General features: G+C 40.3%; 1 protein-coding gene across 2 annotated transcripts in view; it reads right to left on the bottom strand.

The window, feature by feature from the left end:
- LOC147727632 (phospholipid-transporting ATPase ABCA1-like) overlaps positions 1-21,553 on the bottom strand; it is a 2,839,360-nt gene that overhangs the window by 2,526,437 nt on the left and 291,370 nt on the right. For both annotated transcript variants that reach the window (XM_086961649.1, XM_086961650.1), the window contains exon 5: positions 2,530-2,657. In XM_086961649.1, coding sequence (XP_086817775.1) covers positions 2,530-2,657 — 128 coding nt within the window. The remainder of the gene's footprint in view (positions 1-2,529; positions 2,658-21,553) is intronic.

The following is a 21,553-nucleotide window of genomic DNA, read 5'->3' as shown; positions in this document are numbered from 1 at the left end:
CTGATCAAAACTCACATTGGAGCCTGGATAATCCAGTTTGGAGGCACATATATATATATGCAATTCCATATGGTAATTAAATATTACTACATGTAAAAAAATCACTGAACAAAACAAAGGTTCAAGTAATGTTATAGTTAGGTAAAATGTTCAGTAACGATGTAGCGTTTTAAACTCTAAAACATACTGAGATTCACCAGTTATAGTTCTCTCAAATAACTATAATCCAGGCTTGTAACTATAACTTTTCCTTGTTGGGAGACACTTTAACCTGAAGCACAATAAAAACATCAGTCAATTGTAATGCTGTGTGCTGGGTAGAATTCCAATCTGAGAAAGCAGGTGCAATAGAACACAGGAATTAGGAAAGCTTGAATCAATGCTCAGAAGTGGATAGAGTACCCTCCACCCGAATGGATTGAATCTGGACAAAGTGCGGTCAGTACACTTAGGTTGATTTCAGCACACCTAATATTTGCATAAATTACCGCTGATGTGAAACAGAATTGATAATAAAGACACTGTAGAAAGTATTTTTAATAATGCCTTTTTTTTAGTTTCTCCATTTTTTCTAGTTCCCTAACAAGTTATGTTTGCCTGTTATTTTAAAAGGACACGTAATGTGTGGTTTCACAGTATTTGTTTTATTGCAAAAACTCCTGAAGCTGGATGGCGGACATTAAAAGCAAGAAGACAATTATATCTAGCCAGGATGGCAGCTTCTTCCTACCTCATGAGAAATGGACTGCAGTATTGCACAGTCTGCATGTCACCATTTTATTACCTGTTGCCTTTCTTTCTAATTTTCTGGGTGATGTAAAAATTTAAGAAAAGAGACATCTAGTGCCATTGCCCACTTGGGCACTATTGGGAATCAGAGAATAATTCGATATGGAATTTTGAGGACTACTGAAATCCACCCCTTCTTTCTGTAAATGTGGTAGTATGTTCTGTTCCTGTGGATCTGTCCACTTAAGCCCAATTGGCCTGATAGAAATATGGGGAGACAAGTGGTAATACAAGCCCCAATCCAGGGGGAGGTGGACAGATATATATTTTTACTTTAGTTTAACTTCATATCAATTTTTGATTAAGTTAGCTACTCAAATGTATGATATTACGAGGTGCCTTGAATATTACAATGCATTGACCCATATGTATGTGAAGACAGTGTTTGTAAACTAAAATGCAATATGATGAGTATTCAAGCTGATGACATGCAGTCAGAAGGCAATCAATGGTATTCAAATGCATCTAATGAGTCTGTAGAATACGGTTTAAAAATGGCCGACATGATCGACTGCATCCTGGCCCCATAGGAGAGTCCATTATTTGTGCTGTTTAGACAATCTAGCATATGGTGTTTTAAAATAAGGAGGGAGTTAACGTAACCTGACCTGTGACCAAGGAGCTGGCTGCTCCGAAATGCCTTTGGCTTTTTACTCCAGTTGCAATGAATGTGCTTGAATCGCATTGGAGCCGCAGTCTATGTGCTGTCAGATGGGCGTGCTATAAAGGTGAAGTGGTGTTTTGGTATATATGTATTTGTGTGTCTATATGTCAGTATTCTGTGGAACATTTTCTTTCCCCCTATGATCAGTGAATCTTGCCCAGGAAGTGAAAACCTGGAGACTGAGCAAGTCAAGCAATGACTCATGATGTGGCATACACCTATTAGCTGACTGCTTTAGACGAAGTCCGTCAAACTACCAAAAATGTGCCTGTCATTCCTTATTGTGATTCACTTATCAACCTACATTATAATATTGGTGACATGTTTAAAAAAAGCCTATATATGTAGATTTATCTGCTGCATAGATGCACCTTATTAATTTTTCATTCTATTTCCCTTGTTTAATGTATAATTCTTAGCCCTGCAAACATATAATGTAAAAACAGCTATATAGATATACCTAATTATTATGTGAAAAGCATACATAATCCGGTATTTCTTAATGCAAAATGCAGCACTGCACCATAAATAGGGATTGAGAACGTAGTTTGTTCTAAGAAAATAGCACTAAGTACTTCAGGACAGGGAACAGCAGTAACCAGCAGCCACTATTTTTCTCTTAGTTTGTTGTTCGTGTGCTCCTGTGGTAGCATTTATTTTAATTACTCAAGCTGGCATAATAGTGTAGATGATGTAATCTTGGCATCACAAGAGCAATGCATACTTACTGAAATCACTCCGATTACTGCAGTGTAATTAAAATTTCACTTGGGCTTAGTAAAATGATGATGGAATAGAATTCTTCCAGAGAAACGCCTGAAATCAGACTTGGAAACAATATTTTTGTCCAGACCCCTAGACTGCACTCAGTACCAAGCCTCAGGCAATATCACAAAAACTATGTGCTTGGGGGAAACAGTGCAAAGATATAACCACAAAGATGTTAAAGTCACTTACTTACATTAAGCATGCTGCATAGCAAACTTTTCCCAGATTGCACCACAGTACCCAAATACTCAACCCAACATACCGACTCTCAGTGATCTCTAGCTTAATAGAACAGTGTATATTCTTACCTGCAGTCTGATTGGCCTCTGACACAATTTGAAGCCATCCGTTGAAGTCCTTCCAAATATTTTGATAAATACTGAGGCTAGAGGGTTTTGACACCACATTCTGAATGTCTTTGAGGATTGTAGAAAGGCTGAATTTGAATAAAAAATAAGAACATGATGAGTTAATAGTGCATTCCCTTTTTTGTTGATTGAATACATATGAAGTGTTCTGCAAGGATTCGCAAAACAATAAACTATTGAACACTAGAGACCAGTCACTGGGCACTCAGGAGTTCACTGTAATTATACATTGCCTTCTATTCCCCCGAAACCAAGCCTTATCTTTTCCTTAGATTCTGAATGTTAACTTATAAAATGCCTTTTATGTTAAAATTAGGCCTGGGCTGTGAACTCCACTCTATTCGTGGAGCATGCAGAGTTCTGGAAAACCCTGTTCCTTTCTCGTTTGCGCTCACCAACGTCAGGTTCATTAGCGCAAATGAGGAAAATCCACCTCCCCACGAAATTTTTCAATGCAGGGGGTTGGATTTCTCAATGTGGGTGGTCGCAGATGGTCACGGCCGCTTGAGTAGAGAAACCTTCTGTTCACGTTGAGAAAGCTGCTACTGGAGTAGAAAATCTACTCGAGCACCAGAAAAGAAGTAGCGCCCTCTTGCGCTGCGCATGGTGCCATTCAGGTTGATTTTACAGCGCGGGACAAACAACCGGCGCTAAAAAGCAACAGGAACAGCATGATCAAATGAACTCTGCCATTTGAGGAACTCCGCGAAGCGCAGCAACATTTTTCAGTTCTGCTTGGCTCTCCGCGCTGGCCTAGTCAATAATTAATTAAAATATTGTACACGTATACTTTTAGCAATAAACGAGAATGCAAAAAGCAAATACAATTTATAAAAACAGACATTGGGATTTTTTTGTAAGTTTAAGAAAAGGTTTATTGAAAAAATTAATATGATCATAAAAACAATACTTCGTAAATGCAGTTATTTGTTGATACAAAGATGCATAAGGGTGTAATAAAGAGTAATAACGATGTATAATGTCCATTAAAATGGCAAAAGGATAATATATAAGCTGATATGAATACAGTCAAAGGTTCACAGAAATCCTAAATAGCAACATATGACAGAAATACTCAAATTAAATAAATAAATGAATGAATGAATAATATATATGTATGTATATACATATACATATATTATAGACGATGATGAATCAAACATAGTTATAGACAAAGTATAGAAGGTCAGGGAGGCTTGATAACTTCTTGCTGGGAGGGAGCTTGTAGAGAAGTTCTTTTCACTGTGTCATCTAGAAATTGTGTGAGTGGGCTCCAAAGATGAGAACGTTTAGTAGCAAGAGAGATAGGATGAACGAGTACTGTATCGAGGTGATGGTTGTGACATTCGGCATACCACCAAACTAAATAGACAATTTAGAGGAATCTTTCCATTGTTTTGATATTTGATGAAAAGCTACAGCTATTAACAAATCAACGAGTGGTAGCTAAGAATAACTTGCTTTCCAGTCCAGTGTTTAGCTACCTAGAAAAATGTTTGTGGTGGAGAGGGAAATGTAGTTTTCTTTGATTTTTTAACTTTGCAAACTTTAAGATGTCAATGACAATGATGTTGTTTTAGGAAAATCTTTGCTACGATGTGGGTGGAAAATCTCTCTAACTTCACACAGACACCTATTATTGGCCAAATTAGCAAACCTGAACTGGATTTGAATGCTCAATGCCAATTCAGAATGTGGACTGAAATGATGTACATAAAGCAAGGAAACCATTTTTTTATCATACAGACAGACAACGGATAACAACCTATGTTCTACTTGACTCATCCAATATGGACAAAAGTGTGAACTTGCGATTAGATCACCACCACAGAATACTCAGTAATGCTAAAATGGATTATCTAATTATCCTCTGATTGCCTTCATGCCCCCATAGAGGGTTGAGATGCATCGATACCTGCCATAGGAACCCAATACCCATGTACTATCCCTGAGACTTTGGCCCATATCCTCATTTCCTACCCTGTGATGACAATGAGCAGCCTTTTGAGGTCATCACAGCTTAAAGCAGTTCTTCCACAGTAACAATCTGCTGATATCCCAAAACTGTGATGCACAATTTCACAGGATAGATGAGAGTGCCAAACCAGATCATATCCCCCTTTCACCTTGCTATGTGGATTTGATGGTCCAGAGAGCGGCGGTACTCTACATGTCCCATCCTTTGTCCCTCCCTGCTTCTGACTTGGTCAGCATGATGGTGTACAATGAACAAAGAGCAGGTAACTTAAGCCATGTTATTACGTGGAAACAGGTGCTTTTTCACAGCAATCACTACAACTTTACTCCTGCAAAGACCCCAAAGGATTCTTCCCTGCAACCAGAGCAACATGTATTGGACTAGGAAATTGGGCACTTGTGCAGGAGGGCTTAGCTAGAAAGTAAACACACATAATAAACATTGCCAAACCAGTGATTCAGAAACTGCATGTGCTCGGCCGCACAACTCTCAGCCGTGGTAGAGGAAATATGAAAAAAGGGATGGGCTTGAACATACCAACTGGCACATATAACATGATGGATTTCTTAAAGAGACAAATATAATTGGAATCATCGTAAAGCTTGATGGGCACATTTTAGAGAGATTTTGATGAGAGGAATAATTCCATGAAGACTCTAGGTTTGAGTGGGTTGTGTAAGGGCAAATGTAGAAGACATGCTAATATATGCATGACCTACTCCTCCTGAGAGTGCACAGAAAGTGAGGGATGTTGGATTTCCCTGTGCTGTAGGTGGCTTTTCTGGTCTCATTTCTTTCATATCACCATGGATCTTGTAGTCCAACATTTATAATAAGGAAGCTGGACCTGCAGGGTTCAGGGTATCGTGGCCTGTGGAGGCGTGTGAGCTGTTTAAATGTATATTGTGTGGCAGATCTATGGAATGACATTGCAGAACGTTGATGGAGTTACCAGGGGACAACCACAGCTGTGGTCTTTAAAAAGCACATTTACCCTAAAGGGTATAAGGATTGTGGGTTTCTAGCACTTTGTGTGGAAGTAAAGTTTGTATTAGCTCTTCTGTGCCACGTTCAATACTGTGACACTTATGGACCAGATAACATATACATACCAATCAAAGACTAGCAATGCCATCATTTGCAAGAGGTGCCTAGTAGTATGAATTAAATGGTGTTAGGACCTGAAAGTGACTTTCAAAATGTGCTGTTTTAGAGATCAGAGTCTGAGTTTGTGGACTGTAAAAAGTACAGATTTAGATTAAAATCTGTGTCTGAGAAAGAAGAAATGTTGATGCCAATGTTAGAAAGCGAACATAATTACAGCTTGGGCATGAAAATGTAATTCCTCCTTTTAATACAAACAGGGGATATCCCATTTTGGGTCGAACTGGAACAGCTTGATTTCTCACGGAGTTCATGTTATGACAATGCAGAGAATGGTGCTTTGAGCATATGTACTTTGAATTATCCACTTTGAATCATCCAGTTTCAGAATTAAGTCAGACATTGTCTTTTCACCTTTGGATTATTCTACTAGAGGGTCAATCAGCTATACCTACTTTTTACAAGGAAGATTGGTGAGAGAAAAAAGGCAACCCTACTGGATCACTTGCAGCTTTGGGGTTTGGGGGTACTGGGTGCAAGCACTGGGTGGCCAGGTGTGTCCTGAGCACAGAGACATGCATAGTCACGCAGTTAGGCTCTCAAATTGGCTGGTGGACTGCAACAATAGCCTCAGCTGCACAGCCCACCACCATAATCAGTCTGGTATGCTCCACCGGGAGAAAGTGAGTCTTGAGCTCTCTGTATTTGCCACCTATCAGTGCAAGGCCAGTCTACGCTGATTCACAATGAAACCTTTCCATAAATCTGTAAATAAAAGTGCATAGAGATTTCATTTTATTTCTCTTAATAAAAGGGTCTCACAGAAGAGGTTTTCAAACCCACATGTCAGAAGACACTGGTGCTAAGGTCGATGGCTACAGAGGACCACGCCTCCAATTAGCCCCAGGTGACCGCTGCCCCACCACCAACAATGGTGGTTTGTGTCCAGCTAGCTGGCTGGCATTCCCAGTGATTTTCCCCAATTTTGAGAATGGCTTTCTCGGCGAGGCGGGCTCGGTTTCCTGGTGACAACCCTGGGCAATATGCGGTGTGAATTTCCCGCAAGTGTGTCCGTCCCAGTGCAGCGTCGGTGACTGCAAGGTTTTCGGCGGTCACAGGAGAGCTGACGGTAGAGGCCATGGATCAAAGAGCATGTTCAGGAAGGTGAGGAGGAGACGGGCGCTTTCCCTAATGGGGATTCGGAGCGATTTGAGGCCACAAGCGAACAATTAACCATCCGCTAGATCCCTGCCAGGTATTTAAAAAATGCATAATTTAAGAGAGGTTTCTATGGGAGGAAAAGCCTTAGAAATATAACAAGGGAAAATAAACAGGATAAAAAGGCGAAAAAAAAGAAACCAGAAGATTCAAGGAAGCAGACACTGGGAGACCTCCATGACCCCCATTAGCTGATATCGGCTAAAGGGGGTAGAGAGAGCAAAGGCGATCAAGGTGATCAAAGCGAAGGAAGTTGGTAAAGGGACAAGGAGAGGGTATATCACCGCCACAGTCTATGGAAATAACAAAGAAGAGGTAAAAAATGGGCAAACCTCTACAACATGGGAATGCCATTACCAAATTTGACTCCACGGTCCGCCTTAAGGCTAGAACGCGTTCAGCCCAGGTTAAGGAGGCCAAAGAGATAGCCAGGCTGGCTAGTAAGGAGAACACCTCCAACTCATATGGACTTGACAGCCCCCTTGAGAGTTCAGAAGAGGATCTGCCCCCATAGTATCTTCAGAACAGGTGGATGAAGCAAATACAAGTATAACTGCTGTCACACCCCAGTAGGATATCCCTGTGGCAGAGGGTCCTAAAAAGGTGAAAGAGGCCAGACAATTTGCTTTATTCCTGAAGAAAGCTACTTTACAATCACCTTCTCCAAGCTCTAGTCCAGTCCAGAAACTGTCCAAAGAGCCTTCAGTAATGTCAGCGTCACCTGCAGCTGCACCTGCAACAGATCTGTCTTTTAATATTCAGGAGAAATTTCAATGTAATCCTGAACCTGATCATTCGACAATTTCTGAAGGCGTGTATGGGCCAAGATATAAGTCATGGTAGAATGACCTCTTGAATTTCATCAAAGGAACCGACTACTCAAAATACGAGCCAATCCAGGCCACAAAAATATCAGAAAAAAATAATCTAATCGCCTGAAATATGTCAGCAACCATGAGGACGACTTCCCAAGCTGAGATGTAGCCTCAACCATGTGTGCCATTGCAGGATCAGGCATCGTCAAATGGCCAGGTGCGGATACACCTCATAACGATCCTAGCCTAAGCACGGAGTTAACAGGCGAATATCAACTGAGGTTTAAAGGTATGCTGAATTTATTACTGGATGAAGTTCGCAAGATGAAGAGATCTCAGAAAATTTTAGTTGTTTCTCTGCACCAGCGATTAGGGAAAATTGAAGAAACAATGTCATGCCTTCCTATCAAACTTCAGAAGGTGGAAGCCAGAATTTCAGTGCTAGAGTACCAGATGATCACAGTAATTTGGGAAGTTAAAGAGGCAGTCAAGAACAAAAGATATTGGAAAACAAACTTGAGGATCTGGAAAACCATTCTCAGAGGTCCAATCTCCGTATAGTCGGAGTTCCTGAGGGCATTGACGGCTCCCAAACTCTGCTATGGGTTAACTCTTTTATCAAGCAAAAGGTTGTCTCGGAATCTGAAGGTGATCTCACTATTACCAGGGCTTATTGTGTTCCATCCCAGCCTTTCCCCAATTCCTCGATACGGCGGACAATATTGTTAAATTTTGCAGACTTTCGGATTAAAGAAATAATTCTGACTAAATGTCATTTTTTCTTCGATATGACTGCTGCCGCTGCACGTGGGAGAAAAGAGTTTGTTAAGATCCCTCATTCATTTAAAGCTAACGGTGCTCAAGCATCAATTGCTCTGCAATCAAAATTGAGAGTTCTGGTCAAGGGCAAATATTTTATGTTTTCTCACCTAGATGAAGCCCAGGCACTATTGAAAGATATCTTGCAAGGCTCTGGGGTCTAAAAAGAAAGGAAAGGTTTAATGTAATTTTATTAGACAGAAAGGGGAGAGCTCTCTATGCCAAAAGGCAATGTTTAAATGTTGATTGGTTAAATGGTTAAATGAGAAGGGGTCTTCCTTATTTTAATGCAAGATGCGCCTTCCAGCACACTAATTGATGTTATTGTTGGGGGGTGCGGGGGCTAGTGGGGTCACTTGGGTGTAATCACAGACACCCAGGTTAGATGGGAGGGGCGAAATGTGGTTATTGTGGTTTGTAAGGGGTTTTCCACATTTTAGAGGGGGAGTTCTTTAGGGGTAGGAAGGGTAGGACTTGGTTAACAGCAGTAAAAAGAGTACGAGCAAAAGGGTCAGATATTACACAACTGAAAGCTCAAGGCTACTTTACAATTAGAAACCTTGATAGAAACTAATAAATGTAAGATCTTATCAGTCAACGGTAATAGAATTTTAAATAAACAAAAATACAGCGCCCTTATAAAATGGCTGATATCCTTTAATCCTCAATTGGTGTTCTTTCAGGAGACACATTTAAAATCAAATTCTCCTAAACAATTTTTACCCAGGTTTTTTTCTCAGGTATTTTTTGCATCAGCTGGTCTTGCCCTGAGAGGACTTGCCATCTATTTCTCCAGAAAATTATCCTGGGAATTTGTACACGTTCTGAGAGATCCACAGGGGAGATGGCTATGGGTAATGGCTAAGTTACAGGGGAAAATCATGAATTTTGTAAATTACTATTGTCCGGTCTCGGATGACATTTCCAGCCTGGTCAAAATGAATGAGCTATTGAGGGGAGTTTCGGGGCAGCTTATTGTAGTAGGGGATTTAATTTCATACAGGATTTAAAAAACTTCAACACTTCAAATAAAAATAAAATACAACTGAAACCGAACACCTAAAGAATTATGGAGGCCTTCAAACTAGAATATCAATTAGTAGATCCCTGGCGAAATAGTAATCCAGACAAAATAAATTTTACCTGCTACTCGCATCGTTTTCAAACTGCATATCGAATTGAGTTTTTTCCTTATATCAAGATCTCTCCAGGTCTCTAAGGTAGATAGTGGGTATAATCCCTTCTCAGATCATGCAAAATTTGAGCTCAAACTTGTGTTTGGTGGGGAGAACAGAGAGCGGTCCAGGTGGCAGCTGGACCGCACTGTGCTTCAAGATCAGGATTGGGTCACAGGCTTTAGAGAATGGATCTCTGATAACGAAAATACTGCAGAACCTTTCTCTGTGTGGGGGGGGTTTAAGGCAGCAGCTCGCAGTCAGATCATCGCCTATACAGCTGCCCAAGCAAATGTTAGGAGGCTTAAAATAGCCGAGCTACAAACTGCAGTCGAAAAAGAATATGCCCTTCAGCTTCTGCAGTATCCCAACTAACTTGAGCAGGCGAGAACAGCTCTGAGGGACTTTTTTGTGTTAGAAGAACTTTGCAGTTCAAAAATGTATCAGCAAAAGGTTTATGAAGATAGCCAGGTAGTAGGGAAACTTTTGGCTAATACAACATGAAAAAAACAGGAAGCGGTAATAATATCGAAGGTGCGGGACCCCCAGACTGGTCTGGAAGAGGTCAATGGCGACAAGATTCCACAGATTTTTTTAGAACATTTCCACCAAATTTATTCTACAGAGTATTTAGTAGGGGAAGAACTGATCCAGGATTATTTTTTCAATGTAGACATTCCTAAACTTTCAGAAAAGCGTATCAGCCAATTAGGATCTGATATAAATTCCGCCGAAATATTGACTTCTATTAAAGTAACAGCCGGGGCAAAAGCATGTGGAAAGGATGGCTTCCCCATCGAATTTTATAAAACCTTTTCAAATTAATTGTTGGCACCTTTGAAAAAACGATTTAATTATATTAAACAGAGAGGTTTGGTTCCCGCAAATTTTAAAGAAGCGATAATTGTGTCATTTGTTAAAAAAGATAAAAGTCCTCAGGATGTTACCTCCTATAGGCCCATTAGTCTTTTGAACTCGGAAAACAAGATTTTAATGAAAGTATGGGCCGAACGTTTTGTATTTGCTGGCCTGGAGGTAATTCATGGAGATCAGGCAGGTTTTATAGCAGGGAGATCTATGGCAGCTAATACTGAGTTTTTAACACAAGCCTTGGAATATTTTAACACCAACTCAAATCAGGCATTCATTATAAAGGTCGATGCTTTAAAAGCATTTGACCTGGTTAATTGGACAACCCTGTTCTTTGCCCTTAGTCAATTTGGTTTTCCATCTCAGGTCATCGATATGCTACGCAATATTTATCAGGGGCCTCGACCCAGGTATCAATTAACGTGAACCGAGCAGGATCTATAAAAATAAACCTGGGGACTAGACAGGGTTGTCCACTTTCGCCGCTGCTTTTTACTTTTTTTATAGAATCATTAGTAATTCAAATTAGAAATAATGCTGCTATCAAAGCCCCTATTCCCCAAATGGCCAAGCTAAAACCTTTTGCGTACAAAATTATTTTATATCTGAGGCCCAATAAAGAAAGTATTGAAATTGTATTGAGGGAATTCATGGATTTCGAGCAAATTGGTGGCTACAATAGAAATCCTAATAAAACGGTAGTCCGTGCCCTCAACACTGATTAAAATTTTCTTCCATCTTGTTTGAGGGTTCAGGCCGCTAATCAAGATCCAATTAGATACCTTGGGATATTTGTAACCGCCAGTACCATCAGTTATATCATCTACATTATATAAGAATGAACAATAAAATCAAGAGATTCTTGGATCAGTGGCTTTTGCTCCCTCTTTCACTAGTGGTCAGGGTTTCACTAATTAAAATGTCAATAGTACCGCTGCTTAGATTTCTGTTTAGTAATGTCCCCATAAAAATTAATTCATCCTTTTTTAAAGAAATGGAAATATTGCTCAGAGGATTTGTATGGGGGAAGAAAGTATCGAGGGTTAAGCTGTCAGTAGTGCAATTATCTATCGCTCAGGGGGGCCTATCATTACCTCATTTAAGAACGTATTATGAGGCTGCTTTTTGGATGTAGTGGCGGGATTGATTGGATCTAAATGTATTCGAAACAGATTATTCTTTGATAAAATGCTACAAGAAACTGGTTCTCAAACTCAAGTGTTTTTAAAAATCCTTAAACTTCCATAAAAAAACTAGATATAAGACAGTCCTTTTTCAAAAAGATGGGCTCCTCGGTTATCCAATATCTGATATTGAGAGAGTGTACCAGCCTTGGCCTCCAATTTAGAGTAAGCCATCTAACAAATTGGGAAAATTGTGAGCTACAGGAGCTAAGACATTTTGTTAATCAAAACAGGGTGGTTTCCTGGCAAGAGGTGATGGCAAGGGCTGACAACTCTAGGTGACCCATCTTTTTTGAATATTTACAAGTTGTTCGTTTAAAAAAAAATATTAATGGCATTTTTGATTCTCCAAATGACCTTGTGGTAGCCCTTTATGAGGCCAAAGTCAATGGCATAGGGAACTGGTAAAGGCTGCTACATCGCCAGGGAGAAGTATCATTGATAGACAGTCATCTGGGTAAAATAGGTCATGAAGCACATGCATTTCTCCTTTAAGGACTTGGAAACCCTATGCCACCTAGGAAGTGAATCCCTGCGCGCGGCCAATTTGAAAAGGATGGCATTTCTATCACAATGGCTTGCTTACATGACTCCGGAAGCCTTGGGGAAAAGATATGCCGAGGTTGAAAACAAGTGTTTTAGATGCCAGGCCAATAGTCAGAGCAGGTGGCACCATATTTTTTTTCACTTGTCCACGGTTAGAGCCCTTTTGGGAGGCAATTTATGCGGATATTGAGCTGGCAGTCGGGAAGAGAATTCAGCCCGAGGCTGAGGCGGCCTTATTTGGTGTATGTAAAGATAGAATGATGTTAACCAAGGCTGAGGAAGTGTTTTTGTTCATTTCTTGCCCGATAGCCCGCTCCTTAATCCTTCAGACTTGGAGATCCAGTGATGTTTCCCCTCAATTAAAGTGGTTCAATAAAATGAAAAGGACTCGTAACTTTGAAAAAGCATATGCAAGTCGGGTGGGATCCATTAAGAAATTCTAAAAAAATTGGAAGTTCTTTGGAAACTTAGAAAAGTTAAAGGGGGGAAATTAACACTTGATATTGATGTTGAAATTGAAGCCTATTTTGTGAATAAGAGCACTAGCACTTTTCTTCTGTGGTTGCATTTTAGAAGCATTAGCACTTTTCTCAGCCGTTGCACTTTGTAATATTTGCACTTTTTTGCTGTTGCACTTTAATGAAGGTTTTTGCACATTGTCTTTTTTTCTTAATTCATTGCTGCTGTCATCGGCTGCTACAGTTAAATCTTTTTTTATCTTGCTATGGAAAGAAGAAGCTATTTAATGTTTTAAAAGGTTCAAATAATTGTTTATTTTATTTTATTATATATATATATCTATATATTTTTTTTTGCAAAATGTACATCATGAACCTAATGCTCTGTTCAATAAAAAATTTGAAAAAAAAAAGAAGACACTGAAGGTTTTATCAGTTGCATTAGACTGCTCATCTGCATTTGATATGAATAAAATAAGTTATTGTTTTCATTATGTTTATTGAGGGCATATCCACCCAAGCATCTTAGCATTATAAGAAATAAAGAGACAGGCCAAGAGAAAGAAGAAAAGGGGAAATAAAACACCTACAAAACCAAGATTACAAATAGATATAACCAATATACACAGGAGGACATATCATTGTTTGGCCTACTTTAAGCCCCCAAATATGAGAATGGTTCCACTATTAAGAGGCAGATAATTCCAAGCTTAGGACCAGAAAGTCCTTTCTTTACCTTGAAGCGTTCCCCTCTACTGAATTTTTAACAAATTCACACTTTGGAACACGGCGACCCGGGAGACAGGATTGCGGTTCACGTCTCCGTCTTAATAAAACTTTACTGTGAGTGATCCCCTCCGGTATCCGGTTTATTGCAACAACTCCCGGGCTTTTTTACATTGATCATCGCCACACGAGCGCGACCTCTACTAGAGCCGCTCGTCCATGCGCCTTAAATGGAAGATACCTACTATTTGTTAGAACTACTTTTACTTCACATACTCTGTGCGACCTTTACCGGAGTCGCTTAGTTCAGTTGGAGAACAATCATCTTACGTCACCTTTACTGTTTCCTTTAAATACTGATTCTCTACTACCTAGGATTCGACCTGTTCTGGTCACGTGCCCTGCCGGGGCGGAGTTATCACCGGTGGAGCGACCTTTCAATCTTCTAGACACACGTCGCAGCCCTGAGGAGTCGCGTGAGAACTGTACCAACGCGACGAATCACGTGTCAGCTGGTTGTGGAACCATTAAAATATTCGGAAATCATAACAGCGATTGCTTTTTACTTATGATTAATTATGTTGTCTTGGACAGTGTATAAGCATGTTTAAATAATTTTTTTCACTACTGTGTGTCTTACTCCTAGTGTGTGCATAGGCATTTCTCAGATTTACACAGTTGCATGTCAGCTTTCCCTGACATACATAAAAGAGTGGTTAAGGGGTTTTTCCACTCGCCAGTTGCACCACACTGAAGATTTTCCCCTCTACACTTTTTGCGTACACTTTAGGCAGAGCGACCTCTAAAAAATAGCAGTTGATTTTTTTGCATCTTGGATGCCTTATAACCTGATCTGAGTTTTGTGACAAAATAAAACTCAGGTACAAATAAGAAACAGCGCAACACAGCCAATGCTAAGGTGTCAAAAGACGTCTGACTAATTAGTATGCTGAAGACAGGAATCCTTTTACAACTTCTGGAACCTTTGTGTCAGACTGTGATCTCTCCCTTCTTCATCCCCATCCCACTCCCCGCATGGAGACTCTGATTTTGAGCCTCTAGGGCACTGAGGTCAAGATAGATTCACATTTTAAGGGACTAACACCACTGAGGAAGAGTAAAAGCTGACCCTGCTTTGCACAACAATTAAAACCAAATCTCAACAATAAAAATAAATGTGCACTTGCACACGTTTAGAGAAACGACACAGAAACTTAGAAACAGGGATGAGCCAGCACCGTAAAACCATGCTTGACTAGGTAGAGAAAGTAGGATTAATCAACTAGTGAATTTAAGATCTTTAAGTGACCAATTACATTATATTATTAACAGGAAATATTATGAAAGTTGGTAATAACTTAGCATTCCTACTTGGCTTCATTGTAGAGTGTTCTAACAAAGTCGAATTTGGTGCAAATCCTAATTGAAACACTAGGTAGTAGATGTATGACATTTTCAGTATAAGTGCTTAATAATATAAAGATCATTTGTGTTCATAAACAATTTTATTTTAATGACTTTCAGAATCAATTTACATGTCACTACTTTCTTGACATAGTGGTAGTAGGCCATACTTGAAGTTTATCATTTCTATGCAAGAATTACTGACAACATTGCCAAGAGTTTATATATGATATGTGTGATTTATTTCATTATGCTTAAACTTAAATAAGAGTTTAGCTATGCCAAAAAGATGGAATGTTCAATTATAAATATGGTAAGATTTATATCTCTTTAGGTTGTATTATTTCATAGCCTTGTGCAATGGACTTGATATGCTCTCACATGTTGCTTTATTTCTTCTTGATTCATGTGACATTCCTTTTCATAACAAAGACAGTTATGTTCCCCTTGTGTTGAGTCATAACAAGATTTGACAGACAACTTTAAACAGGACTCGTCAGTCTGACCGGAGCTGAGGTAGAGGTGAGCTGGGTTCATTGTGCAGCCTTAGAGGTAGACCAGAATGGTCCATATGTGGATGGTTAAGTGAGTGAAAACCATGTTTCATTCCTCGTTGACACTGGTGCTATCTGCTCTACTGTATGAACTGCAGAGGTTCCTAACCTACCCTTCTCTGTAGAAAGTATCCAAGTTGTAGGATTTACAAATAAAACGTTGTCCACCCCAATTTCAAAACCATTTCTTGTTAAAATCGAATATTTTGTGGTGTGTGATTCAAATCCAGTAAATCTACTCTGACAAAATTTGCTATGTAAATTAAATTGCTCCATCTATTGCACTCTAAATGGTATTGAGCTTCATACCAATGATGAGGATGTTGTTTTTAAACTTTCCCGACAGATATCTGACATGGAAATGCATCGCCTTCTAACCAAAGAGCATCTAGCCGTTGAGCTAAAAGACACTGTTTTGTGCAATACAATTCAACTCAAGATTCTATTGCTGGAATTGATTCAGTGATTAAGCAAGGGATCCTAAAGGAGATAATGGAAAGTCCTTTTAACTCTCCTATTATGGGCTTGCAGAAGCCAAATTGCAAATATTGTATTATGCAGGATTTGCGGAAAATATATTCCTTTGCTGTCCCTTGTTGACCTGTGGTACAGAATCCAGCTGTGACCCTATTTCAAATACTATTTGAAGCTGATTCACATTGATTTGACACTCATCATTAAATCTTTATTTCAGTAAAAATTACCATAAAAGACACCAATTTAGAGAATGAATTACGTATATGTCAATATACATCAAAAAAACTTTTAAAAAGATGTAAAATGTTGAAAAATAGCATTAAATATAAAAACTCACAAGGATTAAAATAGACATAAAATTAAACTACGGGAGGTATATAGATCTCATTATCCTCATCATACACATAAACCTTCCCGTTGCTAAAATATAGGCAAACTTGCAGATACATTTCCTACATAAGCCAAGTTCTGGGGGAGATACTTTAAGTACTCTATGTTACATTAATTGTTATAATAAAACAGCATTTCCAGCATGGATTCATGCCAATGATAGATATATCGAGGAGATGGATCAGTCCTCTGTCTGTACATTACAAACCATTAAAAATATTTTAAACACTTAAAAGAGTGCTAAACATTATTGATTACTCTTTTAAATTTTCTATCAAATATGGCAGCAATATTTTTATAAGGATTTAGATACGAATGCTGATCATAGGGTTAGGCCGGGAAGGATTCAACGCCCTTCTTCTGATTGCCCATGCAATTCCCTGGTATTTTGCAATTGCACACACAAATAGAGGTCTTGCATCAGATTTTAGTATACACAGAGCCACTCTGATCTCACATTAATTTTGTATCAAGCTTTCTTTTCCATTCCCTTGAGGATAGTCAATTCCTCTTTGCTTTCCGTTGTGGCAATCGTGCCTTGGCATGGTGCCGAGTCCCACAAGGGTATGCAGAAAGCCCCTCAATCTTTATTCAGATACTAAGAGAAATCAGGAGTCTCTGGTGATGCAAAATCACTTAGTGTTAGTCAAATATATTGACAACCAACTGGTGGTGCCAAAGGAAGTTTGCAAGACTGATATCACTGCCCTTCTGAATCATTTGAGTGAAAATGAACATAAAGTATCCCCAACTAAGCTATGAGTCCATCAACTACCCAGAAAGAAGTGTGCATGTTCTTAGGAATGATGGGCTATTGCTGACAGTGCATTCCAAATTTCTCATTGACAGCAAAACGTCTCAAGACGTTCACACACAAAGACGTGTCTGATCCTGTACCCTGGGATAAAAGTTGTATGACAGCCTTCACTGAGTTGTGATATTGCTTTTGTAGGGCACCAACACTGGGAATGCCTGTTTACAACAAGTATTATTTTGTAGTAAAATAGAAGGATGCACTCTTTCAGTGCAGACACAGATGCACAGAAGTACGGAAGTAATTGTAGACCTTTGACATATTGCTCTATGACTCTTGATCCAGTGGCTGCTGCGTTGTCTGGATGTTTGAAAGCAGTTGCATCTGCATGTGTGAGTCTTGGACAGTGTGAGAGCATAGTCATGGGACATCCGCTGACTGAATTTATCAATGTTACAAAGGTTTCTGTGCTCGCTTGATCCCCATGCCATATAACCAGGATGTCGGTGATATACCTCAGCCAGCTTTTAACAATATGAGAGTATGGATTATTAGTCCATATACGTTGATCCTCCAGATGGCTCATATACAGGCATGCAATGCTGGGGGTAAACTTGCTGCCCATAGAAGTCCATGTCTTCTGAATGTAGAGTTGATCCTCAGACTTGAAAAAATTCTCGGTCAGGGCCATATGCATACGTGTCATGGCCCATAGGACAGGAGCACACCACGGCCACTCTTGTCTTCTCAAAATGTCTTCAATGGCACGCAGGCTCTCCTCCAGTGGGATGCTTGTATATAGTGCTTCTACTTCCAAACACATCATCATTTCTTGCATAGGGTCATATGTCAATTCCGAGAGAAGATGCTTAGTGTCCTTAACATATGATTTGATCTGTGTGACTAGTGGACATAGAAACCAATCTGTGTATAGAGCGAGAGGTTCAAGTGCTGACCCTGTCCCGGAGATGATCAGTCTCCCAGGTGGAGGGAATCTGCCCGCTATTATAGCGCATTCTGGTGGGATTCTTTGAGTGAGTGTGAATATATAGTCAAAAGGACATATCCCTCCATTTCCTTCCAGTATGGTGGAAGACCCTCTCTACCCTTCAGGCATTGAGCCATATTTAAGTACTGTGTCTCATCAGGATGGAAAAGCTGTCCTTGCAACTCAATAGGAGAAGTGGCATGAACTCAGGCCTGGCGACAGGGTCCTAATTAAGAAGAAAATGCAAAAATCGTGCGTGGAGCCCTGTTGAAAGGACCTTACCAGGTGATACTGGTCACCAACACTGCTGTAAAGTGCGGAAGTCTCCAAAACTGGGTACATGCTACCCATACTCACAGAATCTCGTGCCCCCTTTATGATACAATAGAGCTTGTCCCTGCTGGTGGTATGAGAGAGACAGAGGGTGCAGATTAGTCAGGTTAGTCAAGCTGCTGGTACAGCACTCATTTGGCCTGAAGGGGGTCCGAGGGAGTACCAAAGGGTCTCAGCCAGAAGATTTGATTACGAGGAGTGTTCGCCCGAACGAATGACCTAGTGCACCAAAAAAGCGAGCTGTACCACTAGAAGATTGGCCAAGAAGAGGTGAGATACTGCAACGTTACCTAACAGAAGGTAGAGTACGAGTACCACAAACACTTCCAGAAAGTTCTGAGCTGTCTGATCAGAGTGACAGTGATGATGAGAGAACAGTTGTAAGGAGATCAAAAAGAGTGAGATTACCCAGTTACAAGTACTCATCTGCTGAATGGACTTATCTGGCTGCAAATGAATGGGAGCAGGAATGAATTGCTTTTTATTCTAACAGTGTAAGTCCACCTGAACCTCCTTGAACCAAATCTTGATGTGGGTTTTTATTTCAAACTTGGGTTACCGGTTGAAGGACTGACACAATTTATCCTAAATGTACTCATCAACAAAGCTGACTAGAGCATTTCTCATTTTGAACAGAACCATTGAACTGTGCCTTGGTATTTTTGTGCCGATCTTGCTGACTTGCTCAAACCACTAGCTGATATATATATATATATATATTGAAGCTCCAAGTTTCCCACAAAGAATAGACGCACTCGGACATTTCAGCAAGCAGCAGGGCTTTTATTAGGTAAACCGGAGCTTGCATACCAATCCGAAATTACAGCTTTGACTGTCATCTTCGCCTGACGCGTTTCAGTGCATTATCCCCACCCACTTGGGTACTATTCAATAAACACTGCCAAAAGTCATCAATTATTTGAAATACTTTATCACGTATGACAAATCAGTCTGAGTCCTAAGTCAGTTAAGTAGTTTGAACGAACTGACAAATTCTGTTTAGGACTAAGGAGGCATATTTATTGTGATTGTTTACAATGAATGTTTGTGTAAATAGCCGTATATTTATTGTACATTGTGTAAATATATGAATTTAGGTCGATATATTTTTTTTAAAAAGGATTGTTTTAGAACTTTTGCCTCTTGTTGTATACCAATATTGCAACTTTGACTGACTGTTTTAGTACATATGAACATTGTTATCATGAACTAATTTTGATACATGACTGTGGTGTTAATAAGGGCACTGCGCCCTCGATAAATTGTTGGATGTATACCCCTTTAATAGAAACAGGATATACTACCGGTCATGTGACCAACCTTGCTATTTAAAAGTTACTTCCCTCCTTCTCTTCATGACATGTGATCAAGCCTCGGCTGAGGTGAAACGCGTCATGGCGACTGGTGGGCTGTTTATTCATCACGAATAAAAGGCACTGATAACGAGAGCACGGAGTCTGTGGCTTTACTCAATTTTCCGGTTTTGCTGTGTGGCGTGGCTGCGTTCTGCTGTGCTGCATCGGACTAAACGCAATATTGTGTACCTAACAACTTCCAAGGTACGAGTAAAGCCCCTCCTCGGTGAAGTGGCGAGAAGCGGCAGGAAGTAATTGGTTTCGTGACCCGGAACCGGATTCAGTACTCTGGTGTGGAGGAAGCCGCGAGAAGCCCCTGCGTAAGAAGCACACGCCGAACTTTGACTAGAGGAGCCAGGTGTCTGAACGCTACAGGGACACTTTGACAACCGAGTTAAGTTACGGCGGCGAAAATAACGCAGTGAGGAGTGTGCGCATATTCAGTCTTAGGGATTATCTCGAGTTGACTGAATTCGTTTGTTATCAGGAGTCATTCAATAGCCTTATTCACCATGTCGGCCGCCGTGTTGAGAAGTAGGGAGCAGGCTGCCGAACTTGTATTTGTCACCCCGGCTGGGGGGGCAACAGCATCAACATCGGTGAGAAATGGTGCAAGCGCTATGAATCCAACGGCGCGCGATCTGTATCGCAAACTGGAGAAACTAATGAAAAAAGAGACTTCCAAATGGTGGGAGAACAAATCCCTGTCTATGTATTTGGAAGTCGGTCGTGTACCACGTGGCCTCCGAATTACCCTGGCCCCCAGTTACGAAACTCCAGACCCCCGCATGCTCGAGGAATGGGCAGCGACAAACTTAGAGTCCTCGGCTAAATTACTGAAGATCTTAATAAAATATGCCGAAAGTGACCGGATTAAAATCTAAAATGAAATTGAATCCGTGGAAGCTGAACTGGAAAAACTGGGGGATGATGAGGCCAATGCAAAAAGGATGAGAGAGGAAATGGAATCCCGGCTACAGAAGGAAGAGGAAGGTATAAAAAAGCGCAAAGCGTTTAAGTTTGAGAGAGACAGGTTGGACTACTTAAATGGGCGCATTTTCACCTTCGCACGAAGATTTGAGAAGGACGGAAATAACAAAGGTCTGCTGGGAAGCAATAATCGTGCAAACACTACAAAGGGGAGTGCGAGCTCTGCTTCATCAATCAGCTTGAGCTCTACTGAAGGAAGTGAAATGGAAGGTGAAACAAATAATGCGTCTCTGGGGTTTACAGCACTTACACCCGCGCAGGAGGTGAGTTGACTGTGCGAGGCCAGACGCGAAACCTTAAGGCCAAGAGTGAACTTTGCTCAAACAGGAAAAGTGCAAACCGCAAGCGATCAGAGCGACGTAAACGCCACAAAGAAAAGTGGAACAACGAAAAAGAGAAATCAACGGAAATGGTCCAACAAAAAACGGGGGAATCAACAGGGAGCCCCTCAATAATCAACTTGACCAATATAACTTTAAGCCCTAAGGAAACTAAAATCCTTGGCCTAGGGCTTTCCTACTGTCCACCGCAAACCTTTGACTATGCTGGCACACGCATGGACGTATATAGGTTTGTAAGAAAACTCAAACTGACCAAATTTCATCGCTTGCGACCCAAAAATAATAAAGACACTACCAGCATATCCTTGAGTCCTAATCTGTTAACAGCCGGAGATGCCTCTTCCTTTGAGGAAATTTGGGAATTGCAGACTGAACAAAACACAGCGAATTCAGATACACCACCCACTGGTACCATCGTCAGGACTGGCAAAGATAAGGCAATAACACCTTTTAGGCCGAAATCCACTTTTAATCCTATTTCGGCA

This window comes from Lissotriton vulgaris, chromosome 3_1, assembly GCF_964263255.1.
Source record: "Lissotriton vulgaris chromosome 3_1, aLisVul1.2, whole genome shotgun sequence".
Taxonomy (NCBI): Eukaryota; Metazoa; Chordata; class Amphibia; order Caudata; family Salamandridae; genus Lissotriton; species Lissotriton vulgaris.
This window is presented reverse-complemented; position numbering and strand designations above follow the sequence as displayed.